Source organism: Mytilus californianus, unplaced genomic scaffold (assembly GCF_021869535.1).
Source record: "Mytilus californianus isolate M0D057914Y unplaced genomic scaffold, xbMytCali1.0.p SCAF_5, whole genome shotgun sequence".
NCBI lineage: Eukaryota > Metazoa > Mollusca > Bivalvia > Mytilida > Mytilidae > Mytilus > Mytilus californianus.
The window spans coordinates 61750765-61767088 of NW_026262701.1; the positions used below are offsets into that span (position 1 = coordinate 61750765).

The window sequence follows — 16324 nt, forward strand, 5'->3', positions numbered from 1 at the left end:
CTTTCCCTTATATAAAGTTGAAGAGCTTATAGTGCCCTGCTGGCATAGTTTTTTTTTATGTTCTAATTACCAAAAGAAATATTGTCCAACACAAATCTATTTTTAGTAAAGTTCTATGACTTGACCTCTAACCAATAGACTATAAAATCTATACAGATTTTCCTCTCATTTTATGTTACCACATTTTCAAGTAAGGTTCAAAGCCGATACATTTTTGATTTGGCAACCAAAAACCCCTTTCCTGTACTAGTTATGGTGTATTCCAAGTGATAGATGAGTCAAAAAGTACATTTCCCTGCTACTTTTCAGCATGGTGAATTATAAACAAATTGCTATGCTGTAGTAAAATGTCCCTCGTTGCTGTGTAACTGTGGAATTGTTTGAACAGTAGACTGCTGTACAGGTGTACACATAACATTATCATCACAATTAGAAGCTCTGTAAATCTTTTTATTTCAATGCAAGGTCCCACAATAATTCTCAATTCAACAGATAGTATATACAGTATGGTCAACTACAACAGATGACAAACAATTCTACCAAAAAAAAAAAGTTTTCTGTCAAAGGGCCTCAGAAATGTTTCCTTTACAAGTTGTCATAGTGATACAATTGTCTGAAAATGACTACCACAAGAAATGTCAAATCAAAAAATAGTATCGTCAACTATTCATGATGACATATTAGGTCCAAGGACACAGTTATCGTCTTTTGGTTTTCGTTGTCTGCGAATATAGTCCCTAGTGTGAACAGTGTATAACTTGCATTTTTTTTTGATACACTTTCCCAATTTATTTCTTGATATTTTATGCATGAAATATTAAGTAAGGGGATGAAATTACATGTTAAAAAAATTTGGGTGCTGAATCTTTATGTTAAGTAGTGATTTGGTCCAGTTAAAAAAGGTCAAAAATTAGAATGTCTGAAGCTGTCAAACTAAATTTTAGCCCCCCTTAACACAGAATTGTCAATATTTTGAGTTAGAGCTGGTAGAAGTTTCTATAATTTTGATATTATTTGTATCTAGTAGTACACTATACACTGTAAAAATCTTTTTGAGATAGAGCAGGTGCGATTTTTTTAATTTGAATTTATTGTCTAAAAGAAATGCACTACGAAATAACTGTGTTCTCGGGCCTAAGAGATGAATTGCGTAAATGTAGATTCTGTACTTTGGCAACTTTCCTGAATGGTTTGCTGGTTTCAATTTGTCAAACTCAATAAAAGTAAAGGATTTACAGCTTTGTTTGACACAAATTCTGTTAAAATGTCCCATTTTGGCATTATACGACTAAAATAAGCATTTTAAAGCAGTTTCCATTTTATGCCTAAGAGCCATGCTGACTTTCTATCTGACAGCTTTTTATGTTCCTGATATTTGTGTTTCTATGCTTAAATCAAATTTAATTAACAATTTGTGAACTCGGAATCTAGAGAAAAGTAGATTATCACAGAAAAAATGTGCAGAATATTTGTATTTATGTCCCTGGTTAAACGGCCTGTTTGATGTATGTGAAATGTGAAGAGCTTTGTACATAAAATCTGTAGTCCATCACAAATATTTCACTTAATCTGTAAAAAAAAACACTTTACAATGATCAGGTCACCCTATTCATTTCATATGCTACCATAATTTTCTTCTTTAGGATAGTAAGTGGTTCAAATATATGCCAAATGAGACTAAAACTACATGCAAATTTTCCATTGAAAAGTGAAAAACTGGTCATCAGACCATACTGTCTGCAAAACAAAGTTGAATTCAAGAGTCTTTTTGCAATTAGACTTCTTGTATCATGACATCTTAGCATAAAAATGAGCAAAAAGTAACAAATTTCAATTTCTTATAGCCTCTGTGTGCATTTTTATATGTAAATATGGGCTACGGCCTAAATCGACTCTAAATAATTCTCAGTCTTACATGGCCTAAGACCATTTTATACTCATGTGGTATGCTTTTTGTAACTTTTCTTTACATTTAAAGTACATTTAATATATATGAAAGAATAATGTATGGTTAAAAAACTTCAAAAACTTCAAATTGGTTGAAAAAAATGCATGTTTATGTAAGGCTTCCCTTAATTCGAAAATCTCTATTTTCAGGCAAAGGCTCATATAAATTTGACTTTTGAATAACTGTAATAAATCTGATAAATCAAATGAGTGTTCCGTTGCTTTTAATACTTATTATATTAAATTCAGGAGTATTTAAAAAGCAAATTTTTGCAATATTTAAATTTTTTAGGCCAAAATCTTGACAGTTGAAAATATTTGATTTAAACGTCAAAAATAAACATCCAAATTTCAATATTAAAATGGCCCTAGTTTCTATAATATATAACTTATGGCCATGAAACTTGGCCAACTATCTTATAATTGCCTAAGCTTAGGTCATGCAAAGTTTTAAAATTGGTCAAGACTTTCTATCCTATTAGGTCCAAGGACACAGTTATCGTCCTTTGGTTTTCGTTGTCTACTAATATAGTCCCTAGTGTGAACAGTGTATAACTTGCATTTTTTTTTGATACACTTTCCCAATTTATTTCTTGATATTTTATGCATGAAATATTAAGTAAGGGGATGAAATTACATGTTAAAAAAATTTGGGTGCTGAATCTTTATGTTAAGTAGTGATTTGGTCCAGTTAAAAAAGGTCAAAAATTAGAATGTCTGAAGCTGTCAAACTGAATTTTAGCCCCCCTTAACACAGAATTGTCAATATTTTGAGTTAGAGCTGGTAGAAGTTTCTATAATTTTGATATTATTTGTATCTATTTGTACACTATACACTGTAAAAATCTTTTTGAGATAGAGCAGGTGCGATTTTTTTAATTTGAATTTATTGTCTAAAAGAAATGCACTACGAAATAACTGTGTTCTCGGGCCAAACACTCCTTAGTAAACTCCCTTGTGTTAGCTCTTGAGTATAAGAGTGTAATAAACGGATGGGTGGAGAGACAGATGGACAAACAGATGAGACTTACTATTTTCTTACAAAAAAATTATAAAATCTTGGAAGCCAATTTCTGATATATTAATAAGCTTCAGGCTATTTTTTCATTATTACAGACCTGGAGGCACATATACCTACTCACACTGATCTATAGAGAAAAGCAAACCAATTTATGAATTTTCTGTTAATGCAGAGCAAAATCTAATTCATTTCCGAAAAATCAACTGTTTTCATTGTGTTCTTCAATTAAAAATATTTTGTAGTCACTTTTACATTAAAAATGTCACAAAAGACATTCTGAAAGGGAGATAATTCATATCTTTATAGGAATCTGACAAACTATATATTAGTTATCTTATCTATTTGTTACAATTCTATAACCATATTACTGTCAAAATACTTGATAACAGCTGCAAATAAAGCATAAAACTAAATGTAGGTGCACATTTTCAATGTATTATCTGCACCTTTGGAATTAAATGGTTTACATGTCACAAGATAACATGCCATATCACAACAATTATCAACAAATATGTTTACACCTATATGATTTATTTTACTTACACCTGAACTTCTAATTTATTTTATGTCATTTTATCAGTAAGTATTAATAAATTCTTTTAAAATTTGATTTTTTCAAAGAAGTAAATAAGATTGGACCAAACTTTTTGTCTTTGTTTAATGGGAAATTTAAATAAGACAAATTAATAGTTCATTGGCAAATCTCTTTTATCTAGTTTTTGCCTTACAACTAGAGTAAACACATTATCAAAATTCAATTTATTATTGTGCTTAGCAAATTTTTAATAATTTTGAATTTCAAATCAATTCTAAAAGAATTTCACACGATGCATATATGACTCAATCTTATACTTTATGGATTCTGAAACAACTTCAATTCTTTGTGCACTGGGCTTTTGCCAGAAAATTTGCAAAAGAAAATGCTGGACTGAGTTGTCACTTTGAGCAACAGTTCATCCAAATGCACCGAATGACCTGTGCATGTAAGATTATTAGTAAATGCACTTTCATTTACATTTACATGGGTTAAAGTTTCATACACTGCAGTTGGTTTGAGAAATCCATGAAAAAATCATAGGAAACAAATTATTATTCTTTTGAGAAATAATTCTTCACACATTTGAAATCCAAAATCTGAGTACAATATATTAGGAGTTGACGGTTTTGTAAGCCATTGGCAACTGAAGTAATTTTGAACATTAGGTTTTTTTCACATTAAAATCATAAAACAAAGAAAAGGAAACACAAGTAAAATACACATACACTTGTATATATAAAGAGTAAAATTCATTAAAAAATGCAGATCTATAGCCCCATATTAGAGAAACTTTTTGCAGACTTGATGGAGACCATCCATGCGATCTGTTAGATCTGTTATACAGAACAGAGGATTAACCAGTTCCTTCTGATGTTGATGAAATGATAATGCAGTCTATTACAGGATTAACTGGTACCAAGAACTTGTAGATGTAATGATACCAGTACTGCTACAATTAATGACATTGTTGTCTTTTGATATAGCTGATTAAAATGTACTTTTATAGTTATTATGATCTAAATACTATTGAATAATAAAACAGCTTAGTAAGCACAATGCATATTTGTAACATCTGCTTCATGTCATCAATGGTCAACCGAACATAGAAATTGTTCATCTTGGAAAACTCATTAAAATAAAAATGCACTCCACCTGGAGCAGCTGGATACGACCGTGAACTTAAATTAATTGAGGAAATTAGTTATAATTTTTTGCAATATTCATCTAAAATTTCAAAACATCAAAAAGTCACTTCAATGTAATATATATAAATGTCATCCAATTCTTTATTATAGTGTGTCGTCTCGTCTTGATGGAGTCAAAAAGCGAGACATAGGTATGCTGTTTCCGGCGTCAGCGTCGGCGGTGTCAACAATGTATTAGTTTGTGATTAGGTCTAGTTTAATTGGAACCACTAGTGGCTGGTCAATGATATTTGGTATGCAATTGTATTAGCACTGGCACATCTCATTACTATGGAGATTATTTGGCCCTGCCCCCTCAGTCATGGTCTATTGACTTTAAAACTTTTGCTTCGTTTACATGTATTAGTTTGTGATTAGGTCAGTTCAAGGGGAACCACTAGTGGTAAGTCAATGATATTTGGTATGCAGTTGTATAAGCATTGGCATATCTCATTTCCATGGAGAATATTTGGTCCCGCCCCCACAGTCATGGTCTATTGAATTTGAAACTTTTGCTTAGTTTACATGTATTAGTTTGTAATTAGGTCAGTTCAAGGGGAACCACTAGTGGTAGGCCAATGTTAATTGGTATGCAGTTGTACAAGCATTAGCACCTCTCATTTCAATGGAGAATATTTGGTCCCGCCCCCTCAGTCATGGTCTATTGACTTTGAAACTTTTGCTTTTATATGTATTAGTTTGTGATTAGATCAGTTTAAGATGAACTGCTAATGTAAAGTCAATGATATAAGGTATGCAAATTTATTGTCATTTGCAAGTCTCATTTCCATGGAGATTATATAGCCCCACCCCCTCATCATGGTTCATTGACTTTGAAACTTTTACATAGTTTACAATGTTTGTGTTTAGGTTTGTTGAAAGGGAACGACTTATTATAAGTCTATGGTATTTGGTATGCAGTTGTATTAGCATTGGCACATCTCATTTCCATGGAGATTGTTTTGCAATGTACCTTCAGTCATGGTTCATTGACTTTGAATATTTGCATAACTTACATGTTAAAGTATTGCTATTTTAATTTCAACATTTGCATTATCAAAAGTACAAAAAGGCGAGACATATCTCTGTGTTAACAGTTTATTATATCTAGGAACAATATGGCCAAAATGGCATGCCCAGGTACGCATCTAGAATATTTTGTAGTGGGTGATATATGACTTATTTACAATTTTTTTTAACTTTTACATTCTTTTTAGAATAGAATATAGACATTGTGGGATTTTTATACACTTTAAATCTGATGGCAAATGTGTAATAAGTTGAACTATTACCTTTCAATGTACTTGTAGTCAGGCCAGATTGGTTTGAATTAAGTTTGTCTTATTTGTAGCATACTCTTTATTTTTTTTGTAACAGGATTTGTTCTCATTTACATGTATCATAAAACTGTACATGGATGCTTGATTGATTGTTGTTTGTTTATGTCCAGTGGCAAATTTATTTGTAATTATATAAATAGGAGTAACATGATGGGTGTCACATGTAGAGCAGGATCTGCTTACCTTTCAGGAGCACCTGAGATAACCCCTTATTTGGTGGGTTCATGTTGCTTAGTCTTTAGTTTCTTTGTTGTGCTTTGTTTACTTTTGTTTGTCCTTTGGCATTGTCTGTTTGTTTTCCACTTATGAATATAATATCCCTTGGATATCATTCTTATATAATAATAAGATAATTTATCGTTTTTCTATTCTATATTTAAAATACCAATCAATAAATATACAAAGTCTATGATTTGCTAAGGTTAACCCCATATACAATTTGGATAAAAAAAAAAAATAGGAGGTGCACAATGATAATATATTGTTACAATGGCATTATATGGTGAAGATTCCAAGACAGTTTCATTAAATTCAGTTTTTCTGTTTTTAGGAGGAAAAATGGAGACTGTGGATATGACAAAAGTCCATATATAATTATGTTTTATGGTGTAATGATCTAAAAAGCCTTTTGTAACAGGTTTATAAATACAGGTGGAAATGAATACTACCATTCCAAAATTAACTGTTATTCTAGACATATGGGAGTTGGGTGGAGGGTAGGAGTTGGTTTGTGGTTAGGGTTTGAAGGGAGGGAGTTGGGGTGAGAGTGTCACACATAATGTTCAATAAGGATTTCTGTTAAATAAACGGAAGGACAAAACAATTGATACACGAAAGAACAAACTGATGGACTCCTGATCACTACTTACCTACCACCTGCATCAAAAAGTAGGGGGGTTAGGGCATATAACAATGTTTTAAGGCCTAAAGGTCTAAAAAAGCCTTTTGTTACTGATTAATAGATACAGGTGGAAATTAATATCACTGGTATTATCCCAAAATGGGTATTTCTGTTAAATAAACTGTTGACACAGAAGAAATTAAAATGGCATTCCTATAACATATAACATTTAATCTATGCTAAATATCTAATGAACTGAAGGTACAGGGCCATATAATCTCTCTGGACATGAGATATGAGATAATTCTTATACAACTGAATATCAAACATCAACTTATCATAAGTGGTTCCCCTTACACTGACCAAATCACAAACTTTAACATGTAAACTATGCAAAAATTTCAGCATCAATGAACAATGAATAAGGGGACAGAGCCATATAATCTCCATGGAAATGAGATGTGCAAATGTTATTACAACAGCTTATCAAATATCATTGATATGCTGTTGTAATAACCCCTTGACTTTTAAAGTGGTTCCCCTTAAACTGACCTAGCCCAAAACTTTGGAAACCAAGCAAAATGTTTTAAAATAGTAGACCATAATTTAGGGGCAGGCCAAATTGTCCTCATGGAAATGAGATGGGCCAATGTGTACACAACTGCATACCAAATATCATTGACTTACCATTTATGGATCCCTTAAACTAACATGAATCAAACTTTAAACATGGTTGATGATGTTGACAACATAACTTAGTTGAGGTGAGACAAAAAATACAGAAAAGAACTCATTTGTTCGAAATGTACAAATGTAGGTCGTTGAAAGGCAATCCTGTAAAGGCTGAACCAACCAAATAAAACAAAAATGCACTCGTCATGCTAATCATATGTCTCTAGTAATTCAAAGTATAGGAGAACAGGAAGAGGGTGTCTTACAGATCTGAAAAACGCTCACATGTTACAACTCATCACTTTTGAGCTGCTGAATAAGTATCTGTCCTTAGAAAAATGTGACAAAAAATATTCAGTTCATTTAACATATTGAAAAATTCAACATATTGGCAAAACGGAAGTAGGAAACAGACAGATCCAAAAAGTGCTGTATTGTTACAACTCAATACTGTCAAAATGCTAATCAAATATGAAGTCATTCTGTTTAGTACTTTGTGAGAAAAGGGTGACAAAAATATTTATTGGAAGAACAGACTGACAAGGTGATGGCAATTAGCCCCCCACGTCTAGAGTGGGAGTATAATATACCAATCCAAAGTCTTTAAGCTTGTTGTGTTATAACTTGTATCAATCTCCACCCTAGATCTTAATTGTTTCTTTCATTCATATACACATGGGGTAAGACAATTGCCAATTACTAAAAACATCAAGTATATGAAAGACTGAAATTCACTTACACTGCATAAAGGGATCAACAATATACCAGTATATCTTTTAATTGACTCATCATTATACATTTATTTAATGAAAAATAAATAGTGTACAACTCCTTTTATAAAAAACATTAAAAAAATCCCAGGCTTCAATATTATTGTTACGAAATAAAAAAAAGGATGGTCAATTTTTTTTTAAAGAAAATGATTTTCAAGAGGGTGTATTTTCTATTCAGGTGCTTTAGCACATATAAAACATAATATGAAATAATAATGCACTGAAAATAGGTTTTATGAATTTAAATACAAGTCTTATAGATGCAGTTAATCCATGTTAGGGTTTTTTCTGCAGACTTTTATAATTAAACAATATTATGTAACTCTGCCAAGAAAAAGTTATAAGTTTAGCCAGTTCTGCATGGTTTTATAGCCAAGTTTTTACTATACACTCCATGTAATATTACAAAACAATGTCGCTGAGAAACCACATTTGTCATTCTGCATTAAGTATCTATTCTGATGAATTGCACTTTGACATTTCTTTGAAGAAAGTCCAACAAAAATTAAGCACAGAAAACATACTACTTGAACTCAATGATTTCTTGATTACATGTTTAAGTATTCATATTAACATGTTATGATATAATAATGATGATAACAGTTAATTTATATAACTTTCTGAACATTAATAATGATAATATGAAAAAAAGAAGATTTAAAAAAAGCAATAAAAAATCACAAGTAATAAAAGAACAATGTCCCAAGCGTTGCGCATATTTTATCTATCCAAGGTACAAGGGCAATAACTAAAAAAAAAGCACTTTTTTTTTGTTCTATAAAACTTTTTATTAATATCTTAAGAGTAATGAAGGCTCCAGAGCAAATGCAATGTGATTTCCATTATAAATTTATATTTCCAAGGGGCATAACTCGTTAAAAATATTTGATCAGAAATTTATTTTCGAAAGTGTCACAGACATTGCTGTTATAAACCTATGATATAAGTTTCATAAAATTCTGGCAAGAATTGAACACATGAGAGCGATAACATTGCAATTTTCCATATAATCAATATTTTCAAGGGGCATAACTCTTTTAAGAATAACTGATCCGCACTGATTTTTGAACTCTTCAAGAACATTAATGATATAAACCTATAATATAAATTTCATAAAAATCTGGCAAGAATTGTACAGGTTAGAGTGCTCATAATGCAATTTTCCATATAATTAATATTTCCAAGGGGCATAACTCTTTAAAAAATTATTGATAGTCACTAATTTTCGAACTTGTCCAAGACATTGCTGATATAAACCTATGATATAAGTTTCAGGCAAGAATTGAACACATGAGAGCGATAACATTGCAAATTTTCCATATAATCAATATTTTCAAGGGGCATAACTCTTTTAAAAATAATTGATCAGCACTGATTTTTGAACTCTTCAAGTACATTGATGATATAAACCAATATGAGTTTCATAAAAATCTGGCAAGAATTGTACACGTTAGAGTGCTCATAATGCAACTTTCCATATAATTAATATTTCCAAGGGGCATAACTCTTTTAAAAATTTTGATAGTCACTGATTTTCAAACTTGTCCAATATATTGCTAATATAAACCTATGATTTAAGTTTCATAAAAATTCTGGCAAGAATTGTACATATGAGAGCGCTAACAATGGAATTCTTCATATAATTTATTTTTCCAAGGGGCATAACTCTTTTAAAAGTAATTGATGGGCACTGATTTTCAAACTCGTCCAAGACATTGCTGATATAAATCTATGATATAAGTTTCATAAAAATCTGGTAAGAATTGAACACATGAGAGCGCTAACGATGCAATTTTCCATAAAATTAATGTTTCCAAGGGGCATAACTCTTTTAAAAATAATTGATTGGCATTGATTTTCGAAATTGTCCAAGACATTGCTAATATAAACCTATGATATAAGTTTCATTAAAATCTTGTAAGAATTGTACAAATGAGAGCGCTAACGATGCAATTTTCAATATAATTAATGTTTCCAAGGGGCATAACTCTTTTAAAACTAATTGATCGGCACTGATTTTCGAATTCGTCCAACACATTGCTAATATAAACCTATGATATAAGTTTCATAAAATTCTGGCATGAATTGTTCACATGCGAGTGCTAACGATGCAATTTTCCATAAAATTAATGTGTCCAAGGGGCATAACTCTTTTAAAAAATATTGATCGGCACTGATTTTCGAACTCGTTCAAGACATTGCTGATATAAACCTATGATATAAGCTTCATACTTCAAGAATTGTACATGTGAGAGTGCTAAAAAGACTGGACGGATGGATGGACGCCCGGTATTTCCATGTCACCCACAACGCGTTACGCTGGGACAAAGAAATTACAGAGAACACCATAGGAAAACTATAAACAGACAAACAACAGCTAACGAAACAATATTTTGAAAAATCTTAAAATTGAGCAATGTGAATCCCACCATATAACCCAGGTTGAAAATAGTTGCTTTAGATTGGTAAGAAGCTCCTTTTGTACTAATGGAATAATCTTGCTTATATTAGGTAAAAATTCTGGAAAAAAATTGAACTCCATGATAAGTCATAAACTGTGAATGGAGGACATATGGCTCTGAAAATGGTATATATCTGTGGCAACTCATTTCATCGTTTAGTTAGATGAATATGGCTAGAAAGGTTTGGTCCTAAAATTCAAACTTAACATGTCACATCTAAAAACCAATATCTTCACTCTAAAATTTGTTAATTTCAATAAACCAAATTTTTTTTTTATTACTGTTTCACCATCTTTTCTGTTTACTGTTTTTCTTTTAAAAGATGCTTATAGCTTCACACATGATGTAAGTCCAACTTTTAGCAGATGTGCTGTTTTAATGCATTTTAAAGGCTAAATCCTTCTGGATCTATATAAATTAGTTACAGAAAGATGCATATTAGTCAGATAATCATCCACTTAACAAAAAATGATGTCCATGTGACCAATATTGTCTGAAGCATTCTTCAAGAAAATATGTTAAGGTATCATATTCAATTGCACTTAAGTTTGGACAACACAAAAGCTATTAATATTAATTTAAAAATGCACATTTAAAATTTTTCAAAAGTTTTATACAAATGGTGGTAACAGCTAACGTTGGATGTACGGGAGACAGAAAATGAAATCATTGCTTCGGAAAAAGTTATGAATATGGTGCCTTTTAATTCAGTTTTTTCTTTAACTCAAATCAATAAAAAAATAAAATCAAATAATATCTCACTTTCAGAAAACTAATGAATATTTATCTTTGATGTTATACCCATCTGATTAATCTGATGTTTGACTGATGACTAGAGTTAACCTGTTAGATCACAGCAGTGGTCTCTGATTTAAAGATAAAAAAAATAAGCAATCATTAATCATCACCTAATCAGCTGAGGTCAGTGGATTTATGTCCTGTATAGTTTTAGTACTTTACTTCAATGTGCCAAAAACCATATACAATCTCTCCTGTTTTACTTATCAAATTCAAAAATGAAGTAGTAGTTCACCTCAGTATGCCAAATCTATATACCTTCTATACTGCCTAAAGTTTGTTTATAACAATAAAACTAAGAACTTTAATTTGACAGTTATACTTAGAGAGGAATTGAGAAGGCTTAATCTTTAATTTATCTTTTTACAGACATAAAGAAAGTCTCAAAAACTTTGAAAAACCTTAAATTTTCAAGTGGAAATTTAAAATGTTCTTCTTTAGTTTCACCAAATGTTTTTTTTCTCTTCAACTTTCATAGAAAAGTATTTGACCTTAAAACAATTGTTATTTTTAATCTCTAGCAACCATCTATGAAAAAATATTGACCAAATCTGGGTATCACTTGTGTAAAAAAATGAAAAATTTAGCATTTTTTTCCATTTGTAAAGGGGCATAACTCTAGAACAGTAAAAGTGACGCCACAAAATTCAAACTTGATCTGTGTATTGTGGTAATAAGCATTGTGTACAAGTTTCATAACATTTGGTTGAGGCAAACTTAAGTTAGAGAACGGAAATATTTTTCCATTTATAAAGGGGCATAACTCTAGAACGGTTAAAGTGACGCCACCAAAATTCAAACTTGATCTGTGTTTTGTGGTAATAAGCATTGTGTATAAGTTTGATAACATTTGGTTGAGGCAAACTTAAGTTAGAGAACGGAAACAAAAAATTTAGCAATTTTTCCATTTGTAAAGGGGCAAAACTTTAGAACAGTAAAAGTGACATCACCAAAATTCAACCTTGATCTGTATTTTGTGGTAATTAGCCATGTGTATAAGTTTCATAACATTTGGTTGAGGCAAACTAAAGTTAGAGAACGGAAACAAAAAATTCAGCAATTTTTCCATTTGTAAAGGTGCAAAACTCTAGAACGGTTAAAGTGACACCACCAAATGTCAAACTTGATCTGTATTTGGTGGTAATCAGCCATGTGTATAAGTTTCATAACATTTGGTTGAGGCAAACTTAAGTTAGAGAACGGAAACAAAAAATTTAGCAATTTTTCCATTTGTAAAGGGGCAAACTCTAGAACAGTAAAAATGACATCACCAAAATTCAAACTTGATCTGTGTTTTGTGGTAATAAGCATTGTGTATAAGTTTCATAACATTTGGTTGAGGCAAACTTAAGTTAGAGAACGGAAACAAAAAATTGGGACGTACGTACGGACAGACGGACAAGGGTAAAACTTAATGCCCCCTCCCCTTCGGCAGGGGCATAAAAATATTGTTCAGTGGTCTGTGTACACCTTATGTAATAGAGTTTCAGAGGTCAGCAGAGCACCACTAATATCCTTTAGTAGTCTGTTTACCACTAACATAAAACCATGAGTACCAATAATGTTAAATCATGTTCTTCAGTAGTCTGAGTAGTACTAATGTAAAACAATGATCCTCTGTGAGTACCACTATTAAATATGCTTCACTGGTCTCAGAACCATTTATGTAAAACCATGTCCTTCCATTTTCTGGGTACCACTAATTTACAACCATGTTTGTTAGTTGTCTGAGTATCATTACTGTATAACCATGTTCTTCAGTTGTCTGAGTACCATTAATGTTAAACAATGTTCTTCAGTTGTCTGTGCATCACTGATGTAAAACAATGTTCTTCAGTTGTCTGTGCATCACTGATGTATAACCATGTTCTTCAGTTGTCTGAGTACCAGTAATGTTAAACAATGTTCTTCAGTTGTCTGAGTACCACTAATGTTAAACAATGTTCTTCAGTTGTCTGTGCATCACTGATGTAAAACAATGTTCTTCAGTTTTCTGAGTACCAGTAATGTAAAACAATATGTTCTTCATTGGTAATCTGTTTATCGCTATTTTACCTATGAAGACATTGTTAATTTCCTTGACAACGGCACATGCTCCCTTAGTTTCTAGCAATAATTTTCATATCACTCGACTCTGCTGCGAATGGAAATTATCAGTCAGCAAGATCAAAGGAAAAATTCGTAAAATAGTGATAATAGGCAAAAATGAAAAAAATGGGTCAAAGTCTCAAGTGGCAGGGTTGCAGTATTTGTGACTAAATTTTGCTAAAAGTGATTTAGTTCCAAAGTTTGGAAAAATGACAAAAATTCCTCAAACTATTTTTATATAGTAGGTGAACAACATCAACCTATGTGCAATCTTCCTGTGAAGTTTCAGAAATCTGGGTTGAAAACTGTAGGAGTTGATTACACAAATAAGGTACCCACTTTTCTCCACCCAGCCTCTTGCCCATCATCACCATACTGTAAGCTCTCAACATTCTGAACATTTTGGCCTATCAGATTTCCTCTATCTATAGCGGTTTTCAAGAAAATAGACAAAACTTGCCATGTTGGCAATGTTGGTTGGCAGGCAAGGTCCTCAGACACATGGCATTGTTAGTTTGTTTTGGACTTATGAGTCTGAATATCTAGTTGATATCTTTAGTATTTCTTTTGAACAGCCTTGTCAGATTTTCTCTTATCTATAACAATAATAGACAATCCTTGCTTTTTACCCCAATGTTCTGTTTAAGCCTTGGTTGCAATGTTGATTGGCCAGCAGGATCATCTGTCACATTTTTAAAACAAAATACCCCAATGATGATTGTTGCCAAGTCTGGTTAAATTTTGCCCTTTAGTTTCAGAGGAGAAGAGTTTTGTAAAAGTAAATGAACGACAACAGATGAATATGACAACAGACAACAGATGACAATTAATGGGAAAAGCTAAAAACAGAAGTAGTCATTTTACAGAAATTTTTCAAATCAAAGGACATATAGTCAGATTTAAAGGAGGTCAATCATAACAAAACTCTTTCATGATCTGTAACTACTTAGTACACATTTACATAAAAATGTCAGCTCAATCGATGCTCAAAGGGATAACTGAGTCCAAACTGTTATTAGGCCAAAAGAAGATTGATTGATATGTATGTTGCCAGACAGACAAATACACCTAACAATTATCACATACACCAAATACAGCCGCAGCCAGATAGTATAATCCCTATGTACTTTCATCACAGGCAAGACACAAAATATTGTTTTTGGACCTATGACCTAACATTTTCATATAATGTGTAAATTAGTTGTATTACTTTGTTGTATGTTTTTTCCTCAACTTTTTGAACCATCTCATTTTTTACTGTTAGCAGTGAAACAAGGAAGTAATTATAGTATGAGTCAGTACTATTTGATCAAAATTCTTTGATATTGCTTACACCAATTTGAAAAAAAATGCTAAAAAAACGTTTAACTTTTATGATTTTCTATGCATTCAACGGCTAGATTTGACTAGGTGATTTTTCTGTTAACACTATTTTTTGCTATAATCCAAACTTACAGCCCCTGCTCCACCAGCTACTGTCTCGTAATGTCCAAAATGGTCATCTCCAAAGGTGATGTTGTTCATACAACCCTGAAAAAAAGAAAAATACTTTATAAAATAGTTAAATACTGAAATTATAATTGAATTCCAAAAACCAAGGATAAAAGGGTGATATACTGTTTAAAGCTACATTGAAAGTACATGCTGGAGAATTTTTTTTCAATTAAGGAAAGATAAAAAGTGTCTTTTAAAAAAAGAATAAAAATATCAGTTATAACATTGACATTTCAATAATTGCCCTCATTTATCGCATGGCTGACATCTAACAATAAATGGTCATTGACTATACAGTATGGGTTTTTCTCATTGTTGAGGCCCTACGGTTACCTGTTTTGAATTGCTTACATCCACTTCATTTGACCTTTGGTGGATAGTTGTCTCATTGGCAATCATACCACATCTCCTTATTTTTATATTATTCTTAATTCAGATGACACTTGAAATTGCTTTAATAATTTAATAAGCAGCTGCGTCAAGAGCACATGATACATGCTTATATGCATATTGAAATTGTTGCAAGAACAAAAAAGGATATTTAGAAGGCAAAATATAGCAAATAAACTGGGTCTGCAGAAAAATGTGCATGAAGTTACCTTGTGTCAAATATGGCTGTTAAAAGTCCAAGAATGACATACCAGAATTCTCTTTCAATAAACTTGTATGTTATGTTCACCAATTCCAACAATCATGTAAAGTTTCTAGTAAATCAATCAAAGCAAATTCAAGTTATGGTACAAAATGTGAAAATTCACTTAAATCTAACAATTGTACCTCTAGAACGACAAACCAGAAAATTAAAACAATCCAAACGGAGTTTTCTTTTAACCAGTTAGTGCGCAATATGCAAAAAAATTGCCTTAAATCTAAGTTAAACTCCCATAACTGTGGAACAACAAAGCAACTTTTTTCAAAATAGACAGGGAGCTTTCATCCATCAATCCTAATGTTGTGTTAAAAATACAAAAAATTGGTTGAAGCAAATATTTGAGTTTGTGTCAACGGATGGACAGACAATAGTATATCATAATATGACCCATCTTTCAAAATTGAATGTTCAGTCTTCAAAGGAAGACAGGTGTTGCCAGCTATCCCCAAATTATACAAGCAGAAATGACAAAATCCAAGTTAAGGTAGGGGGAACCCAAAAAAATCTTAAAGAT

General features: G+C 31.7%; 1 protein-coding gene across 2 annotated transcripts in view; it reads right to left on the reverse strand.

Annotated features, from left to right (window-relative positions):
• Nucleotides 1-16324, reverse strand: part of LOC127701135 (5-oxoprolinase-like) — a 144747-nt gene that overhangs the window by 41770 nt on the left and 86653 nt on the right. For both annotated transcript variants that reach the window (XM_052204928.1, XM_052204927.1), the window contains exon 31: nt 15120-15194. In XM_052204928.1, the coding sequence (XP_052060888.1) occupies nt 15120-15194 (75 nt within the window). The remainder of the gene's footprint in view (nt 1-15119; nt 15195-16324) is intronic.